The sequence below is a fragment of the Lathamus discolor genome, chromosome 4 (genome assembly GCF_037157495.1).
Source record: "Lathamus discolor isolate bLatDis1 chromosome 4, bLatDis1.hap1, whole genome shotgun sequence".
Classification (NCBI taxonomy): Eukaryota; Metazoa; Chordata; class Aves; order Psittaciformes; family Psittacidae; genus Lathamus; species Lathamus discolor.
The window spans coordinates 12,997,067-13,016,798 of record NC_088887.1 but is presented as its reverse complement, the minus strand read 5'-3'; the positions used below and the strand labels follow the sequence as shown (position 1 = coordinate 13,016,798).

At 37.1% G+C, this 19,732-nt stretch overlaps 1 protein-coding gene across 1 annotated transcript in view; it reads right to left on the bottom strand.

Annotated features, from left to right (window-relative positions):
- ROBO2 (roundabout guidance receptor 2) overlaps positions 1-19,732 on the bottom strand; it is a 1,075,181-nt gene that overhangs the window by 94,361 nt on the left and 961,088 nt on the right. The window contains exons 9-10 of the mRNA XM_065676374.1: positions 9,009-9,133; positions 4,788-4,959 (exon numbers count right to left, since the gene is read on the bottom strand). Of these exons, the coding sequence (XP_065532446.1) occupies positions 4,788-4,959; positions 9,009-9,133 (297 nt within the window). The remainder of the gene's footprint in view (positions 1-4,787; positions 4,960-9,008; positions 9,134-19,732) is intronic.

The following is a 19,732-nucleotide window of genomic DNA, read 5'->3' as shown; positions in this document are numbered from 1 at the left end:
CCATACAAAACACCTGACTCTAGCAGTGAAGTGAAAATATATTATTACGAAGCAATACAGTTTCTATTTTATTTGAGCTGTTTGAGATGATGTTGAATGAGAAATCTTCAGCAGACCCAGATCTTTCATTATGCTGTTTAATAAATTAAAAATATTAGGGAAATGCTAGTGGTATAATTTATAACTAAAATAATTGTAATGTTGCAAACATACTAGTTACCTTCTTTTGTTAACAAGATATACAAAGGATAAAATCACTAGTATTAGTAGTTTCTTGGAGTCCAAGTTCACCATATTTATTGAAATTGAAATTAGAAAGTCAATCCAGATTATTTATTAACACCCTAATGTGAAAGCTATTTTGGAAATTCTGAAATATCCGTTGAACTCAGAGACAAGAAAAACTGTATTACAAGAGAAAATGTAATACATTTTCACCTTGATATGATTTTTTTTATCTCATTAAGGTCCCTTATGACTACACAGTTCAGCCATTTGGCAAAATAAAAATTACTTCAGCTCATATGCACTATCAGCATACCCGCCGCATGAGTATATTCAAATGAAAATTTAGCTGTGTCAGTTTTCCTTTAGATTTGATGTAAACTGTCAAATCCCATTTTTCTAGGTAGCTAAAAATTAAGGAAAAAGAATAACTTCATTTTCTAACTATTCCATTGCAGCTATTTGCTGTATCTAATTGCCTTTCCTATGTGTAGCAATGTAGGTATTTTGAAAACCTACTGCATTACAGATATTGTTCTTTGGCACGTAATTAGTTTTTTTACAGCCCAAATGAGAAGCTCATAATCCTTTAAATAGCTCTGATCAATAGTGTAATTGAAAGTCTCCTGGCCAGAAGGAATCTTCATTTTCAAGGGTGTTATGGGTGAAAGACCACTACAGGTTTCCATGACACTAAGGCTAAAGGTTAAATGAACACTTAGGGTTTCCACTGATCTGTGAACGACTGTATTGTCTTCACAACTATGACTTGTAAATCTTCTCTAAAAAGTGTATATGTGCTTGGATTCCTACTATATAGGCCTCATTAGAAAGAACCCAAAACTTGGTTAGCAGATTAAAATGATATACCATACGCATTCTGAAGAGCAGAGAAACAATGAAAAAAATCCACAAAAAGGATGGGGGTGTTGATGTTTTCTTTTACTTTTTTTTTTTTTTCATTTAAATTTTACATAGTTTTCTCCTAGCAGGAATCTTGTCTATCCATTCCACAGAAACATTTTGTGTGCATAAAATATATTTGCATAGTAAAAGAGAAGCTGACCTAAAAATTAATTTAATTTTAAAAACGGGTTTGAATCTATTTGTCAGCATTATATATACAGTCACATTATTCTGGTAAGTGAAAAAATATGAGATTCCTTTTGTGATAAAATGCAGCTTAAATTTGGGGCAGATTATTGGAAAAGAGCAGATTATATTTGTTAATGAACAGTTTATTCTCTACAATGCAATTTGATCAACTGAAACCATGTCTTAATTTGGGGGGAATTTGATCAAATTACAACAGGAAATGAAAATAAGATAATAAAAAACTGAAGTCTTTACTTCCAAAATCAACATTTCAAAGGTTTTACTGGTGAGTTCATCGGGAAAATCAGACACAAGTTAAGAAATCCTCATTATGAACACTACTACGACAGGGCAGGGTGCCCTCCTGAGAGGTAGAACAGCAGAAACCAGTTCATCCTCTTTCTGTTTTGTGTAAGAGTTTCACAGGAGGCTGTGAAGTTGTTCTGAATCCCTCCTGTTTGAAACTGCCACACTTGCCATAAAATATTATATATGTTTGATGAGGAAAATGAATCATTCAAAAGCTCAGGACATCCGAAACCAGTTCAGTTGTATGTTGCCAGAAAAATCTGCAGTGGGAGGTTAGGTTTATTCCTCCATCCAAATCCTACCCTGAACAGAAACTCCTGGGCAAAGTAGGCAGATCCTACAGTTGAGCATGTAATGGTCAAAAATTTTATTAACAAATATTAATAATGACTAGGTAAGGAGGAATTGAGATCTTCTCCAAAATATTCTGTGCACGGTACAAATTGCTAACTGTAAACTATTATCTTGAGCACAGACATAGTTAGATGGAAGCATCTGGTTTATTTGCATGATCTGTCATTTTAAGACTGAGTTGCATATTCTCTTCTTGAGTTTGAAAGGGTTGCTAAGGTTATCTTCATTTTTAAAACAATTTTGCTTTTCCAGATGTACGTTAGACAGTGGATTGTATGATAGTCTTTCAAGAAAATACAAGATTTGAATTTCAAATACACTGAAGGCTCTTAGAACAGTCCATAAGCAGCAAAATTATCACTTAACTCAGCAATTTCATCACAGCTAGTAATCTCTTCTCATGTGAACACTTGAGTTAAAAATATTTCCAGTAAAGACTTGTAAGTGCAAAGATGTAACAACTGAAACACTGCTATATGTGGTATAATTAAGCACTTGTTTTTCTGCACATGACATGTTTTCATTCTGTATTGGAACTTCAATTGGATCTAAATTACTCTGGATCAAACAAAAATGTGTTCAAAATGAAAAAGATGGCTCGCCACTATTATTAAATCATTAACCAAACAGAAAAATTCTGGGCTATGAAGTAAAACTGAAACCACCAGCCAAAAACTAGAACACTAATGCTTAAGTATATAGCTAGGATGCACAGTGTTTATCTTTAGTCACATTTTTAAAACCATTAAATTAGATTTCCTTCCTGATAAAAATCATTAGCTTCCATAATTTCTGCTCAGCATCAACCAAAAGAGATTATTTAGACATTTATGGTTAACTTCCTAATTGAAAGCAATTTTAAAAATATCTGTGATCTAATGGTACATTTATTTACATAATCTCAGTTCCACAGTATTGTTTTGGCACTTTTATTCTGACCTCACCTGCCCTTCGACTCAAGTATGAAATGGTATTTCTATAAAGCTAACTTGTATTATTTCATAATCATGCTGACAGTGTGCTCTGGAAAGCATGTGAAGAACGCCAGCCTTGCATTCCTTAGGCAGCAGAGCCACCAGCTTATGCTTTCTCTAGCAATGTGGAATGCAGACTGCCTTTAATCAGAATTAACTGTAGATGAGTTTGCATTTCAGCAGGGACACTTTCGTGAGCTTTCCATTGACTTAAATAAACTAACAAAAATCGCAAAGAGGTCAATTAGGGTTTTTTTTTTTTCACCTACACAAGAAATAAGATGAGCCACAGGCCTTGTCTGTCAAAAGGAAGAATTTCTCATCACTAGTATCCTTGAACCTGATTTGATCCACTCAGCCCATTGCAGTAAATCTGTACAGCATCAGCAGGTGCAACCATTAGCAGCTCAATGTCCTCTTAGCCAATGTTTGTGTGTTCTATTTATTCCAATCACAGTCATAGCACTGAATAAGGCAGCACTATGGACAGATATTAAAAAATACTGCCTTTCCATTAATTTTAAATGACCTTTTAATCTACATTTAAATTTGAATTGAATGAAAATGCATCATGTCGTCGTAGACCATGAAATAAAGGACTTAAAGAGATTGCAGAGCAAAGGTTAGCCTTTAGTGTCCAGAAACTACTTTACAGAAAAGCAATGTGCTTGTAAAGATGCAAGGATAAGGCAGAAATTATCTCCCCTTGTCATAAAAATATAGACAGCTTTTGGAAAACAAAGAAAAGGCATCAAATTAATGCTCAAACCTCTATAACATGAGCCTGAACCTCTCTACCTGTCACTTGTGATGAATATGCTCTTGTGAAAAGCCAGATTATTCAGAATTAGACATCTTTTCAAACTTTCGTGGTGCAGGCAGGTCTCTAAGGGAACAGTAAAAGTAGACCTCTGCATATAACAACAGTTTTAATGGCAAAAATTCATCAAAGACTGTCAGGAGATATTTAATGTGTCAGTTAAGATAAGGAATAATGATGCTGGGGAATGCCACAATCTCCTAGTATAAGAGGAATTCTGTTGTTCACTAACATTAAAGGATGCAAACTGCCTTCTATCTGCAATGGGATGAAGAGGGATATCAACAGGATTCCTGACATATGAAAAGGATTCATGTTTGTAGATGGACTAATGTAAACTTCAAGGGAGGATAAATTACAAACCCAAAATTATGATACAGAAAGTATCAAAACAGCTTTTCCTCTCCTGAAAGCTCTTTTCTACCTGCATATTTCCATGCGTATTTTCATACCCAACCACACCGAGAAATTCTTAGAACATAGACCTGAGGTAGGAGCCTTATTCATAGATGAAGTAAAGGGCTATGTGCTGTAGCTGTTCTGAAACAACAGCTCCCCAGTAACTTCAAGCAACTGTGTTGATTTAATTGAGCTAAGGACAAATCCCCAAATTACCTGCTTAAGATAATACTGAAGACTGGTGAGAATTGAACCTCATCTTTCTGCACCCCAATTCACTGCTTTAATTGTAAACCTGTTCATTCTTCACAATGTTTTTCTGCAGTCCTGTCTTAACTCTAGTGAACCAAGCAGCTTCCTTTCTCACCAACCCTATTCTAAGTGCATTTGTCCCTTCTGTTGAGGAACCTCCAAAAAGCAAGCAAAAGTCAAACTAGACTTTGATGGCCTTTTTGATACCATAGACAATTGCAGAGACCTTCTCTCATTGCATTTTCTGCAGAAACCTGACAATTTACTTCTGTGAATTATGTGATCTCATATGTCTTCATTTACACTGCTTTTAAAATACTTTTGACAGGAAAAAACCAATAGGAATTTCTATAACTCACCATCAGTAACCTCCAGCTGAGCCTTTGCTAAAATGCTTCCAGCGACTGTCAATGCTTGACAAATGTAGTAGCCTGCATCAGACCGCTGAATGTTGGTAATAGTGAGGTCTCCAGTTGGTGACACTGAATACCTGCTGTTGGGTTGGAGAGGCTGGTTTGGGAAGAGCAGATTCTGCAAAGACAGTTCATCTTACATCAGTTCAGAACACAAAAGCACCACTTTTCCTGCAGTGAGAAAGACAATGACTTTCCTTAAAAGCACTATATACAAACTAGAAGAAAAAGTAAGTGTGGTTATGACTTTATGAACACATAGAGCTAGCTTTCCCTGCCTTGGGCAACTCGCAGTTTAAATTAGAAACAGCCCTTTGACAGCACACAATGGCGTGTTCTGGCTGGGGGTAAAGGCAAGGAGAAATTTTCCAACAATCACACTTGACAGATTTGTATTTGTGACACATTCATCTTCATTGTGAATGTAATTGTAATAGTACATTTAGTTGGCCATCAAACCCAGGAGGGCACAATTGTACAAGAAACATTAGACAACTAGCAGAAAGAATTGAATCCTGGAGACTTGAAGGAGCACAACTGTATTGCTTGGTTGAATATGTCCCAGGCAAAGGAGAAAGTAAGACTGTAGCACAGAAAGAAAGCTGGGAGGAAGATACAAACAGGTCATAAAGTAGGAAGAGCTGGCAGAGCACAAGAGCTTAAAGGAGAAGTAAAAGGAAATTAAAAGTGAGATATACCAGAGGACAAAAGCAGCATGGAGCCTTGAGGGTGAAGAGAGATGGTATTAATCTGATGTGGAAATCATCAGAGAGAAAAAATAATTTCATGTAGGGTAAGACATCAGTTAGCACAAAACAGGAAGATTAGCTTTTGCCTTTGGGCTGGATTGGAGAAAAGAGAGATGTCAATAAGAATAACCGGAATGGATGTAGTAGTTATTGCATATGATGAAGGACTGAATGAATCAATAATACAGAAAACGACTGCAAGGGTTTTAGTGGAAAGGGCTGTGTTTTCAAGGAAAAAGTTGTACTTTTTGGCACAGCTCTTGCTGTGAATAACAAAGAACAGGAAGAGGGAGGCAACCTGAACAGAAAGGTCAGCAACATTGCCCAATGAGACAGAAAAGGAGAGAAATTAAACAATAATTAAACAATAATAATTCCAAGAAGATAGGATCTGTCTGTTATGTCAACACTAAGAAAAATACAGGAATAACCTAAAACACTGTTACCATGCTGTGATAAGCTTTCAGTCATTACTGCAGCTCTGTAGAGCTCTGCTGTGCTTTCTAATGACAAGTTCCTACTAACTGTTAAGCTTGACTAGATGGGCTAAAAAGAAAATCTAAAAGTATAGAGTAGGGTATCGAATTTTCTGTAGATCTGCTTCTTCTGCAGTAGACCTTAATGGTTTACAAAAAAATATTTGGAAAAGACAAGCAATAAACTTGGATATAAAAGAATTCTGCTTTGAATTAATCTTGTTCTCTCTTGGTTTGGCAGTAAAAGGAGAGAGATACGTTTTATATAAGATCCAACACTCCAAATATCCTTATAATTGTAATACCCTACAAGGCTATTTGTCACCATAAGGTGAGTCCTTCTCCTTACTCCCTTTCACTGTCAATGTTCAAGAAATTTTTCACACCAAATTTTCACTCTAAACTCAATATGCACCCAAGTAAACATGTCAGAACCCTCTTTACTACTGCATCAGAAAGGGTGGTTACCCTTCTTTTTATCTTTGGCATGGACTTGTTCTGGAAAGGTACCACATCCCAGTAAATATTCTACACATCAGGAGGAGTTAATTGTAAGTTGTCCTAAATTACAGAGCAACCTTTTTGAAAATGTTTTTACAGTTTCACTGGTTTTAATTAGATGTCAGGCACAGTGGTGAAACACAGGGTTGCAAACAGGGATCAGAGTCATCCCTGATATAATAGCACTGAATTTATCTCAAGGAAAACATTAATCCAGATAGTTTAAAGGTTACACATGCCCTGCCCTGGTGCATTTCATTGGTGGGCAGCTGTTGGGCTCTGGGGAAAAGGCTACCAATTACAAAGTACCAGCTGTTTATACACAAGCACGCACAAAAAATGACTCAGGAGGGAACAGCTCCCCTCCCTTCCAGCTGGTTGTGCTCAGAAACACAAGACTGAGAATTCGATACATAATGAAAGATCCTCTGCAATTACTGGAGTGGGCTAACACAACTACATAACATGAATGGTTCCTCGAGTAAAAGCAGAAGCAAGAGTTGTAAAGCCAAGCAACAACTTATAGCCAGGCATGCAAAGGTGAAAAGTCACGCAATTTGGCCAAAATACCTTCCTTCAGATTTGCATGATGGTAGACAGTATGTGAGACTCACCTGTTCTACGGCATCTCATGGCAAAACCTGGCAAGTTGTATATTGAGATGGTAACACTAACCTGTGATACTTCACTGATGCTCAATTAAGATTAACAAGAGGCTGTAGTGAATCACATTGAGCTACATTTCAAGGTTTGATTATAAACCATGTAGGTATCAATTTTTATGTTGCATTTATTTGCCAAAAAGACCATTCTAACCCTCAGGGATCTGGTTCTCAATATGGTAATTAATTTTCCAGGTTTGTAATTAAACAGCTTCAACGTGGTACAATCAGTAGGTAATAACATTCAATTAAAGACACAAGATGCATTTTCACTTTAAAATGTTTTTACCCTTGAAGTGCTACCAATAGAAGAGGATAAAATAGAGTATTAACACTTTTCAATTACGGTAAATGACTTTAATCCTGCAAATGATGTCCTACTTTAATTAGAAGCTCTTCTCTTTATTACAGCATGATGGATGTCCACTTTATTAGATTTAAGTGTGACACTATAAGCTCACTTTACATAAACATTACCATGTTATTAAAATGCTCTACAGGGAATGGATTTGAAATGTTTGCTAGCACATCAGTACTTCCTACTTTAATTTCACTATGCTATTGTACTTTCCCTTTGGAACAATTTTCACCTTAGTGAGACTCACAATACTGTGCTTTTTCAGGATGCAATCCATGGAGGCTAGATCCAAAGTTCTCCAAATAATACACTGAAGGGTACACACTGAAGATTAGGCTTGCACTCATATGAGGTTACACCCATAAAGTAATAGTCTTCTACCTAAGCCACAAATGTAACAGAGCACAAAATGCTGTCAGTTTTGGTCCTGTCATTCTGGACCAGTAACCTGACCTGGTGAGAAGGTGAAGCAAAAACAGATAGGGCAGTGCGGGGGATCTGTGGTTCAGTTCTTATCTCACATTTTAACTGAGCTGGTACACACAGTGCCTCCAGATTAGACAAAAGGCACCACTGCACTGTGTGGCACAGTGTGGCTCTGAAAAGATCAATTTAGCTAATGGAGAAGGGTACATAGTATAGATACATAGATGTAGTTATGACAGTCTTCATCAGGGAGCTGCAAAGGCACTGTCCTTGGGGACCCATCTGCCCCTTTTAATCTTTTCTCAGGTACAAAAGAGAATACAGCACCCAAAGTGTTAGAATTTAACATACTAACATGAACTGCATGTTCAAAGTGAGAAAGACTTTCTTCTGCTCTAACACCTTACCAATACAGCAACAGCAGTAAAAAAATATTATGGCAAGCTATGGAAGTTAGCATTGGCTGATGGCAATGTTGATTAGTGCATCAGAAATTCTGCTTTCAAAAAATGACAGTAAAGATCAAGGAAATATTTCCAAAACCCGATCTGGAAATTTCCTGAGACAATTTTACTAAGAAAGCATCTGCCTGTTCAAAACCTGTATCTGTATGCACTATGAGAATATGCCAATGCAAATCAGCTTGCTAGATATATATCTGCTTGATCATGTCTAGACAGGTTGTGAACTGTAATTACTGACTCTGATTAGCTAAAAACTGAGTCATACCTTTTTTTATCTACTATGCTTGTCTCACCCACCTGTTTGTTGGGGGTTTTGGAATTAAGTCTTTAAGATAAATACTGTTGCTTTCTACACGTTTATACAGCACCCAGCACAAGTTTTACTAACTTAAAGGGCCCTTGAGCCCTTCACAATATTAATATTTCTAAACATCAGCAATAAAAATGTCGGTAGAGAATAGTGATAGTTTAAAAGACAAATTATAGCTATCTAGAAAGGATTGAAAGAATGTAAGGGTGCTTATAACTTACCTGGCTTCCCTCTTTTTGCCAGAAAACAGCTGGCTGGGGATTTCCTTTAGTTTCACAAGGAAAAGTCACTGTTCGACCCTGGGCTACAATCTGGTCTCGTGGCCTCACCACAAACTGTGGGGGAGCTAGAAAGTAAGAAAAATAATGGTGTAAATTTAGGATATTTTGCAAGGGGGAGATGAGGAATATCGAAGGAAAGAGACAACATTATGAAGATTTGATTTATGCCAGAGGACATGACACCAGAAACATTAATTAGTATAGACAGAACTAAGATATAAACAAAAACAACAGCAGCAACAAAAAGAGCAGCAATATCAGTATGTGATATCCCCAGCAATAAAAACAAAAGAAAGAAAGAAACATTACAACCATACATGCTACAGTAAACTCTGATGACAATAAATGCTAAGGAGCAGCAGTCAGGTGTTTATGATGCCAGCTCTGGATGCATTCTACATTTCGTCTGGGCAGTACCCTCATACACACCTTCTGTGCTTCACAGAGCTTGTTCTGCTAGAGCTATTGCATATTGCAATATATGAATTGCCCTTTGCAGTCTGCCCCTCTAGACTTTTAAAGAGGAAGGTCTGGATGACAGCAGAAGGCCAGAAGTTCAAGAGCTCCTTCATTTCTCTTAGGGATAGTGAGATCAAGAAGGAAGTGGAAAGAGAATTTGCTAAAACAACACCTATCTGGAAGATACAGATTTCAGCTTGTGTAAAGACAAGAAAGAAGCAAGAGTTGAAAAGTTAGTGGGTAGCAGTGAGTGGTGAGTAAGAAGGAATGGGTATTCCAGTAGATAAGGAAGAGACAAGGAAAATTAGAAAGGAGAAAGAAGAACCAGAACTGGCTATGTTTTCAAGTAGATGGCATTAACAGTGTTCAGAAATAGAGGACCAGAAAGCACAGTCAGAAGTGAACAGTTTCTAAAAGAGACATGTAACTTGTCTTGTCTGGAAGTAGTGATGAAGAATGAAGAGTCAATGCTTGGTGAGAACAAGAAGGGAGAGAAAAGGTGTTAATGTGCAGAAGAAAAGTGAGGAAGAAGCAGTGTTGCAAGATTTGAAAGAAAAATCCTGACATCAGTGACTATGTTGAGCATGATGCGATAAAACAAATGACTTTTCTATGCATGACATGCAAACCCTCCAGTCTTGGCTCAATACTGGAATTCACTGGAACTGAATTTATACTGTTTGGCATATCTTAAAAATGTAAGTGGAATCTCCAAGTATTTTCATCAAAAAAACTAACTGTCGGGGCAGGCTGAAGAAGGGGACAAAAGAGTAAACAAACAAACAAAAGAACAAAAAAAAAAAAAAAAAAAAACAAAAACCAAACCTGACATTCTTTTTCTTCTATTCCAATATTGGTTTGGTGGTTGTGGAGATGGATGCTTTAGGAACACTAAGCTTTTAGGTAAACAGAATTTAAGTGTTTTAGAAAACCATATTTTCACCATTATAATTACAAACTATTTAATTAGGCACGAAGAGCAATCAAGACCCAGCTTCCGATTACACCTGCTGACAGCACAGACGCAAATCTGCTAACTGCATCAAAATATACACTGATCTGAGTTTTTTGAACTACACTATGCTGTTCCCAAGGCTTTATAGATCGGCAGGAGTCTAGAGAGCACCAGTTGAATAGCACTGGTATAATGTACCCTTACAACAGGAACTGTAAAGCACTTAATAAACATGAAACACCATCAATTTTGAAGGCAGAGGGTGAGGACATGAGGCATCTTCTCTCTGCCTCATACTTCTAAACACAGGTTTTGACCTCTCTGGAGAGAGAAGTGTCCACCCCTTCCCAAGGCCTCAGCAGGTGTTATTCTGAAAGGGATGCAGGGCTAGGTTGTCTGCTGCTGCCCATTTATATCTACATGTTTTGAGGTTTCTATAAGAGCTTAGATGCTGCTACACATAACCTAGAATCCCAACTCATGCCGTACTATTCCTGAAGTGCTGGATTGCAGCAAATTACTTGTTTTCCCTTCACCTTGTTTTACCTGGCATACCTGTATGCAGTCCCTACAAGTGTCAGAAAACTGCAGTGTGATAATCAGCACATTTGTTAATTCAGTCATATGGCAAGGGAAAGAGAGAAAGAGCTTTAGATTGTGAATTAGCCTACTTTACATTAAGGTATCTCTACAGTTCTGACCACCTACTTAATAAAGGTCACTCAATTTGTTCACTGTTTGATGCCATATAGAAATTCATTGTCCTGGATATTAATACAGAATCAATAGGAATCTCTGACAGAGCAAAGAACAGGAAACCTCTAACCTCTTCAGGTGTTACATCTGCATTTGACAGTAACTATGCATGGGTCCTATGTCTATGCTGCTCTATGCATGGCCTGAAGACCGTAAACCTTTTATTGTGATGCTAAAAATCTGCTGTCAGAAGACAATCCTATAGATCATGCGGAAGCATGATCAATGCCTAAGATCCCTTTGTAGGCATGCTTGTTGTACTCGGAGCAGGTTATGCAGGCAGTGCTCTGAGACAGTTCAACAGAAAGAAGAAGGGCATGGCATTCCCATGAGCCTATCTTTCAAATCATGTAACCAAGTAAATGTAAAATAGGTAAGTTTAAGGGTTCATTGGAAACATTCTCACACACAGAGGGCTGTACTGTAAGCTAATAATCCAAAGCTCTGAGAAGATGCAATAGAACTGAACTTGTTGCTGTAGCAGACTTCCCAAGGAGCAAATTAACATAATTTGGTAGTCAAGGAACAGTAAATATAAGCATCCTACTTTCTACCTATTTTCTAGTCCTTGATCTACCCCCAACTTTGAATATCTCTCACTTCCCTGAGAGCAGACAAAGCATTATTTCTTCTGCAAAAAGAGACAAGGAAAAGAAGCAGGAATTAAGGCTGTAGCTCAGTCCAGATAATGTAAATGACGTGGATTGACTCTGTGGCTCTGTCTCCTTGCCACACAGCAAGTCCTCACTAGCATTTGCTCTACTAGGTGAACAGAAGATCCATGGCCTTATTAAAAAAATGTTTTCATTGTATCAGTTTTATATCAATTTCTAGTTGAATAAAGCAAATTGAAAGCTCAAAGTAGCAGTTAATTAGCACAGGAGAAATTCTTGGTCAGCAGACAGACAGCCGATCAGTAAGACACCCATTATCTCCAGAGAAGGCAACATGACCCTGCTCAGAGACAGCAAGACTACTTTGATAGAATAAGCACTTGGGCTTCTCAATTTTCCTAAAAAGAGAGCTCCTTATCTTCATATATAGATGTTGTTTATAAATATAGATAAATATTATTACTCTCATTTTGCAGAAAGGTTAACTGAGATCATGACTTGCTCAAAGCCCAGCTGCACTGGAATGTTGCACAAAACCTAATTCAAGCCATTATTGCTTCTCTCAGAGTAGGTGGATTTTTAGAACAGTTTGAATAGGTAGAGTGACAGAAATAACAGCAGGCTTGATATGCTTCAGCTGTTGAAGTTATATGGTACTTTAATGCTTAATTCAAGCTAAACATTAAGGTCATTGGAAGAATCTGTTGAAAAAACTGTTATGAAGCAGCAGACCAAGTGTTGTGCCTATCAGACTATTATCCTTCACTGTTTCAGATGTAATATTAACCAGACTGGGATAAACAGAATGGAAAAGCTCTTGTTTAATTGACATTTGAAAGACAAAGACAATAGCTCTAAATGGAAATACACTGCTTGGATTCCAGGGGACTAGCCAAAAAAAAAAAAAAGTGAAAAAAGAACAGTTAAGACTATAGACTATAGTGTACTTCTATAGAAACATCTTGCCTTTTCTCTTTTTTTGAGAAATGTAAATAGTACACAGTAAATTAGATTTGATTTCTGGCAAATTATGCTTTGATACTACATTCAGCAAGCGCTGGTTTCAATCAATGTCACACTAAAGCTCTGTTATGCTAATAGCCTCTTGTGAGGCTGAGCGGGATGATATGGAAATCAGATGGTAGAACATGAATAGACAGCATAGGCCATACGCAAGAGGGCTTTGAGATGAGGTGATGGGGGGATCCTAAGGTTAATCATATCATGTTTAGAACTGTTTTTACAGCACAGAACAGTATTCTACTGCAACAATTAAAATGGAGATAGAAAAGCATGAGCAATAGTGATCATTAGTTATGTTATTCAAAATGGGAAGAGTGAATTCCGTTGAATTCTTTCTAGATGCTTTTTTATGCATGACTGAATGAATCTTTTATTCCAATAATAAATGTACATGAAAGTAACCTCTACCCAAGTGTCAGAGAGCATTGGGTTAAAATAAAACCAAAAACAAATACCACAAATTATTTCAAAGGGATTTCTCAACTCTTCTCCAATCTTAATAAGTTAGCAGAATCTCTAATCTCATGGGATGGATTTCATTAATTTCTTTTCCAGTAGTATTGCTGAATACTAAAGGCTATGCTGAGTCACCAGGAGCTGATAAAGCTGCTTGCTAGACTGAGACAGTGAGTTCATCCTTCCTAGGTGAACTCTGGTGACCTGATAAGAAATGTGGCAGAAAACTCAGTAGGGGAGGGGAAAATTACCACAGAAAAATGTTTATAGCAGAAATTTCACTGATTCTGTGTCAAGTACAAGCAACATTTTTGTCCAGTGACACAGTTTTTTAAGTTGATCTTGTGATTTGTAGTTTATGTTGATTTCAATGATCGTAAAGGAATTTTATAATCACAACTTGTTCACAGCACCTGCCCCAGCCCAGGTGTCTTGGGGTTCATACATTATATTGCTGTAATTTTAATTAAAAGTAGATATTGTAGCAAGTTTTAGTCCAACATTGCTGCCACAAGCAGAAATGGAATTGTTACCCCAGCAACTAGTATCATTGGGATTTTGTGTGTCAGTGGTTAAATTTGTCTAGGTGGTCTGGGAGATACTGGACTCTTGGATGCTTTTGTGATACAAATGTAAAAGAAATATGTAAGTCCCTATTTATATACTTTGTTATAACACTGCTATTTGGATAACATGATCTGCCCAAAAGTGCAGTTACGAAAGTCTAGGAGTTTTGAAAGATGTTTTGCAAGGCTGCTATTACTGATGGAATAAACAGAAGAAAACAGAAAATATGTCCAGTCTCAAACACCAGAAAACCTGGGCTGAGTCAGCAGTTATTTCCTCTGGAGTTTTCTAATGTGTACCAAAAGTGATGTGCAGGTCTTAGAACACAAAGTTGTATGTGCACCATTAGCTATGACTAATGATAAATCAAGGGTGTAGCCTCTGACACAGGAGCCATTACAGAAGCCTGAGAGGATATCAGCCTAGGCCTACTATTAATTCAGATATTTCTTGCCAGGGTTAAACTAATGGAAGTTAAGGATGGTCATTTTCTATAAAGTGAAAAGACTTGTGGTGTGCTCTGATGATTTGGTGTGTTCACAGACAGGGAAGGAACTAACATTTTAGTATGCTAGCTACAACTGAGCTTCCAGAAAAATTAGTTCCTTTTTTTTTTCCTCTGCTATGTTATGTTAACATATGAATCTATAACTATTCCTGTCTTGGTTAAAATTTATAGGAAGAAAATTAACTATCCCAGCTGAAACCAGGATAATTCCCTAGACTGTATGAGTGCAGTTGAACTTTGAAACAAGAGCACAGGTCTCATTCTGTGGACATTATGTTTTAACTATGTTCTCTTTCCTTGCTCATGTACAGTGTTCTTTTTCTTCCATGACTTTGTCTTCAGGTGGATGGTTCTTCCAATGCAAATTATGAATTGGTATGTTCTGGGGATAACAAATGTTCCATGAAGCCCTTCACTAAATCAGTGATACTATTTTAAAATTACACAGTTGAAGGTGGCAAAACAGGTACTTGGTTTAGATTCTTCTGAAAAGCAGCTTCCCATAACCTAGGGGAGAATGAGTAATCCATAGCTCTGATATCATCTCTAACATTGACACTGCTTCAAAATTAATTCCCATGTGTCCTGCAGCAACAGATCAAATATACAAAATTAGAAGCACAGGGGGCAAGTGGGGAGAACTTTTTGAAGGTTGAATGAAAGGAAGCACTGGAAGAGGAATCAGGCTACAGTGGGGCAGAGGTAGAGAGCAAGGGGAAGTGAGGCCTCAGCAAGTTTATTACTAGGACCAGTTCTCCTGTAAGCGTCCTTCACGCTGCCCCTCTCTCATGGAAAGTGAGAAATTCCCTTTGATTTCTTTTCTTTGTTTGCTGTTTTCAGATAAGCCATGTACAAAAGCACCAGTGTGAAAAGAGAACACTAAACCTTCCTTCATACCTGGACTAATTGTGCTAATCTTCAATTTAAATTTAGGTTCGGAATTTTACATAAAGCAACATTTCTATCTTCAGTGGCTCTGAAACTCTGAAGCAGATAATCTCTGAAAGTGTGGACGTATTAGCATTTGTTTTTCTTTCTTTGCCAGAGGTGGAAGAAGTCTAAAGAATCAATCAATAAAAACTGCTAACCATCCTATGTATTTTGACACATGAAATCTCTCTTTTTTCCCTGGATGACCTAAGTGACAGAAGTGGGATAAATCTGCATGGTGGAAAAAAGAGAAGCAAGATAAATGATAATGAAAGAAGCAGGTTTGGTTTATAGTCAAAGTTTCCCTGCCAATTTCAATTAACATAACTGCAAAATCTGCATTTATTTTAATAACAAAAGTTGAAGCACACACACACAAAAATACTATCAAGGATTTGTTCTCCCTTCTTTAGAACTCTAGAACTAATGTCAATAAAACAAAACTGTGAGAATAATTAGAAAAACCCATCTCTGTTTTCTACATAGCAGAAACGAAGAGCATCTATTTTGTATCCTTCACCCCCTTTTCCAGGGGTCTGAGTTCAACAGCAAAGCTTTTCTGAACCCCTCCTCCTCTTTGTTTTATGGTACATTTAAATATTAAGTTTAAATACCTGGTCTGAATTTCATCTCAGCATTAGACTGTAGCCTGTTCTCATTTAATCATACATCTCTGTTTTATTATATCTTGTCCAATCACCTCTTTTAAGAGATCCCTGTGCCTTACAGATGCTCCAGAAAATCCCTTCCACAAAGCCCTTCACTTAGTTTTGACGCATATAAAGAGAGGCAACACTGAGTCTGTCTGCCCAATAACTTAATTACTCAGGACTTTCTCTATTCTAGACAATGCTTTCTAACTTCTTTCTTTTTCCTCAAGTCTCTCAGATTCAGGATATACCACTTGCTCAGATCAGATAGAAAAGATGCGTTTTCCCAAAATCTTAACATTTTTGCCTGCTTGCTGAAGTAAACCAGACCATTAGGGAATGGCTCTTGCTACTATACTTTCTGTGATTTTAGCAAACAAAACAAATTATGCCAACAAAAACACATGCAATCTGCCATGATTCCTTTTGTCATGGGAGATAGCAGGAGGGTTTGCTGGTAATGTGTTTAAAAAAAAAAATAAAGCATACCCCTTGCTGATATAGTAAGATTTCATCAAAATAATGAGCGTAATCTGGTTATCTCCTTCAGGAAAAAAAAAAAAACATGAATTCACATGGTGAAGAGCTAAGAAGATGATGAAAAGAGTAAAGAGCTTAGGCAGGCTAATAGGCTACACCTACAGTGAGAAAGATGAATTCCTGTCTTGTTTACCCTTGAGAATAAAAAAGGCAGAGAGGACAATCTCTGCTCAGTTTGGGCCAGCGTTAAGAGAGGAAAAGGAGAGACTGAAAATGATGGTGTTCAACAAATAGGGCATACAGTAGTTTTGCTGTTGAGTAATATTGAGTAATTACCTAACTGTAATATGGCTAGCAGCAACTGAGCAAACAAAGTAAAAGGAAAAGTGAATAGATTAATGTACTGAGCTCCACGTTACTCTTAATGGAACATAACTGACTTCTCCTTTTAGAAAGAGGAAGGGAAAATCTTGGGGGGAGCAACCATACAGCAAAAGACTTTTTTATACACTCATCTTCAAAGACTTATTGAAAAGACCCAGAATCCACTGAAGTAAGAAAACCATGCCAACTGATTTGAGCACGCTTTTGGAAGGTTAAAAAAGATTTACACATTGAACTTCCTAAAACCTTCCCAAGCTGGAGTTCAACAATAAAAAATTGGTGCTTGATCACTTCCTGCACTTGCTGTAACTGTTTTTTCTCTGAGTACTAGTAAGTACTTGGTGCCATAGTGGAATGAGCCAGGATATCACAATATGACATGCTAAAACTTCCAGTACATATACTGCCATCTTTCACATCTATCACTGAAGAAGAATCCTCCTCTATCAGCTCTTCTGTGTTTCTATTCTGACTGCTTTCTGGCATACCTAAGAAGACTTGGAGCAGCTGGAACTGAAGCCAAGTTTTGTGGACTGGTACTTAAATGCTTGGTGGTTAATGTGCTCAGTGTCCACTTGCTGAGCCATTCTGGCCTATATACTCCAAACATATTTCTATGGTATCTGAAGTCATTACAGGATTCAAGTTTACGTTCAGTGGCAAAAGTGGACTTTTGCCAAAGTAGAAATGATAGGACTTTAGGATTTTTAGTCTGGTTTTTAAAAGGCTAAGAAGTGTCAGCTTCATATTTTAGCTCTTCCTGGTATACAGAGAAATTTCAATTTCATTCCATGGCAACTTTTTAATCTGAAGAATTTGCCTATTTTACACAAGAACAATGTGTTATTCCTTCATTTATGGAAGGAACAAATCCAAGAAGCCTAATATCCACTCGTGTCCTTACCCTCTTCTGAAAAGTTCTACAGGTGGTAGCAGGCAGACAGGCTATTTTCCACACTGTGATACAGATCTGAGATTTCTGCCACTGCCAAGCATGATCTCACCTCTTCCAACACACACCAATTGCCATTACTGAGATTTTATAAATCCTCAGTGTCTCTAGTGAAGGTGACATATTCATGAATATACTAAAAAGACAATACACAGACTTTCTCTGCAAGAGTCAGAATAGAGAAGAATAGAGAGATGCTTCTCACCAATCTGCACCATCTAACAACAACAAACAACATAATTTCTAGTCACAACACCTAACACAACTTTAAGATACAGTCCTTTCTATTTTACATTTCATGCTGCACCACCCTTAACAGATCATTAAGTCATGCCAGGCTGATTTATGTCATGAACACTTCCCAGAGCAGAGTGAAATCCATCATACAGTCACATTGCACTTAAATGTGAATAGACTGTGTTTAATTATTATGAAATTTGGAAAATTCACAGCATGTGTCTTATTTGTTTCTCTCTTCTTTAACATGGGAGGGAAGTGAAGTTTTTGTAGCTTGGTTGGTCTCTCATTAGTGGGAGATTCTCCTTAGTGAATTCCAAATACTTAATTCCTATCCAGGTGGCAAAAGTATTGCTATTTGCTGCACGTCGCTTCTTTCTGGGAAAAGAAGTCATAATAAATGACAATAAATTAAGTAAACCTGACATACTGCAAGGCAACTGAAATGTAAAGAACTGTATTTTCACTTGGATGTAGTTGAAACAAATTTGAAAACTGAGTACTCTGTCATCTGAGTGACTTCTTGGATGATTAGTAAAAAGGTAACTGAAACATCAGACAGATCTTCATAGATCTTTAATTTGAACAGTTTCCCTTCTCAAAGCAGTTTTAACAACTGCTCTTGAAAATAAGGTCAGTGCTAATTTCAGTGGGTCTATATGAAACTTATGCTCCTCCCACATTTTGTGTTCTTTTTCGCAGCTATTTCCCCTTCCAACTGCCGTAAGAAACACAGCAGAATGCAAAAGTGAAAAAAAACCCACTAACTTGCTCATCTGGAAAATCCATCTAATGAGTTAAAATGGTCTAAATAGGGATAAATATCTTGTTTCCTAAACCCATCTGTTGTAAATCCTGTCAGAAATCTTTTCAAAAGGTTATAAATAAGGGAACATCTATTTTAGAAATGGGTAACACATTTATGCCTAGCAGCAAATTCAAACATGATGAGTAATCTGGCATAGAGCTGTTAAATTCACCAGCTGCCATCCACCTCAGGCAGAATCATACCTCGTTTTGTCTATGTAGTATGTACCATATGCTAATAACTGCTTGAACCAAACATGGCCATTGGTAATCTCACTCCTGAATTTTCCACTCAAGCTGAAATTTAAATAAAAATGTCACAACTAACAGAATATAAATATTTGAAACAGAAAGAAACTGAATAGAAAATGAAAATTATTCCATTTGCAACAAGAATTGCAATTCTGGAACATTAAAAATACGTTTCTCTATTCTTTGGTGACAAGCCATTGCAAGAAAATGGTTTGGTCTTGTTTAAAACACAACAAAGACAAAGCGTGTCTGCTTTGAATTGGAGGTAGTGATGAAAGGTAGAGGTACCTATAAAAGTCTCAGGTGTTACAAAAGAATATAAACTTTGAAACTGCTTCCCTGCAGTTTAACATATATATATATGACTACATAAATATACTTAAAACATCAGCCTCCTTGAGAGCTGTGAGCTTACTAGCATTGAGTAGTGTTTGCTGTAGCTACCTTTCTGTAAGGAGAGGTATTTTTGCTCCGCATTCTGGTAAACTTCTTGAACAAGAAAAGATGCAACAAGATTTGACTCACCATTCTTGTCAAATGACAACTTTAACAGAAGATTGCTTGGGTTTCTTGGTGGAAAACTGGTGACGGAGAGGAAAGTTACTTTGTTTTGACTTAACGGTCTTTAAATTTT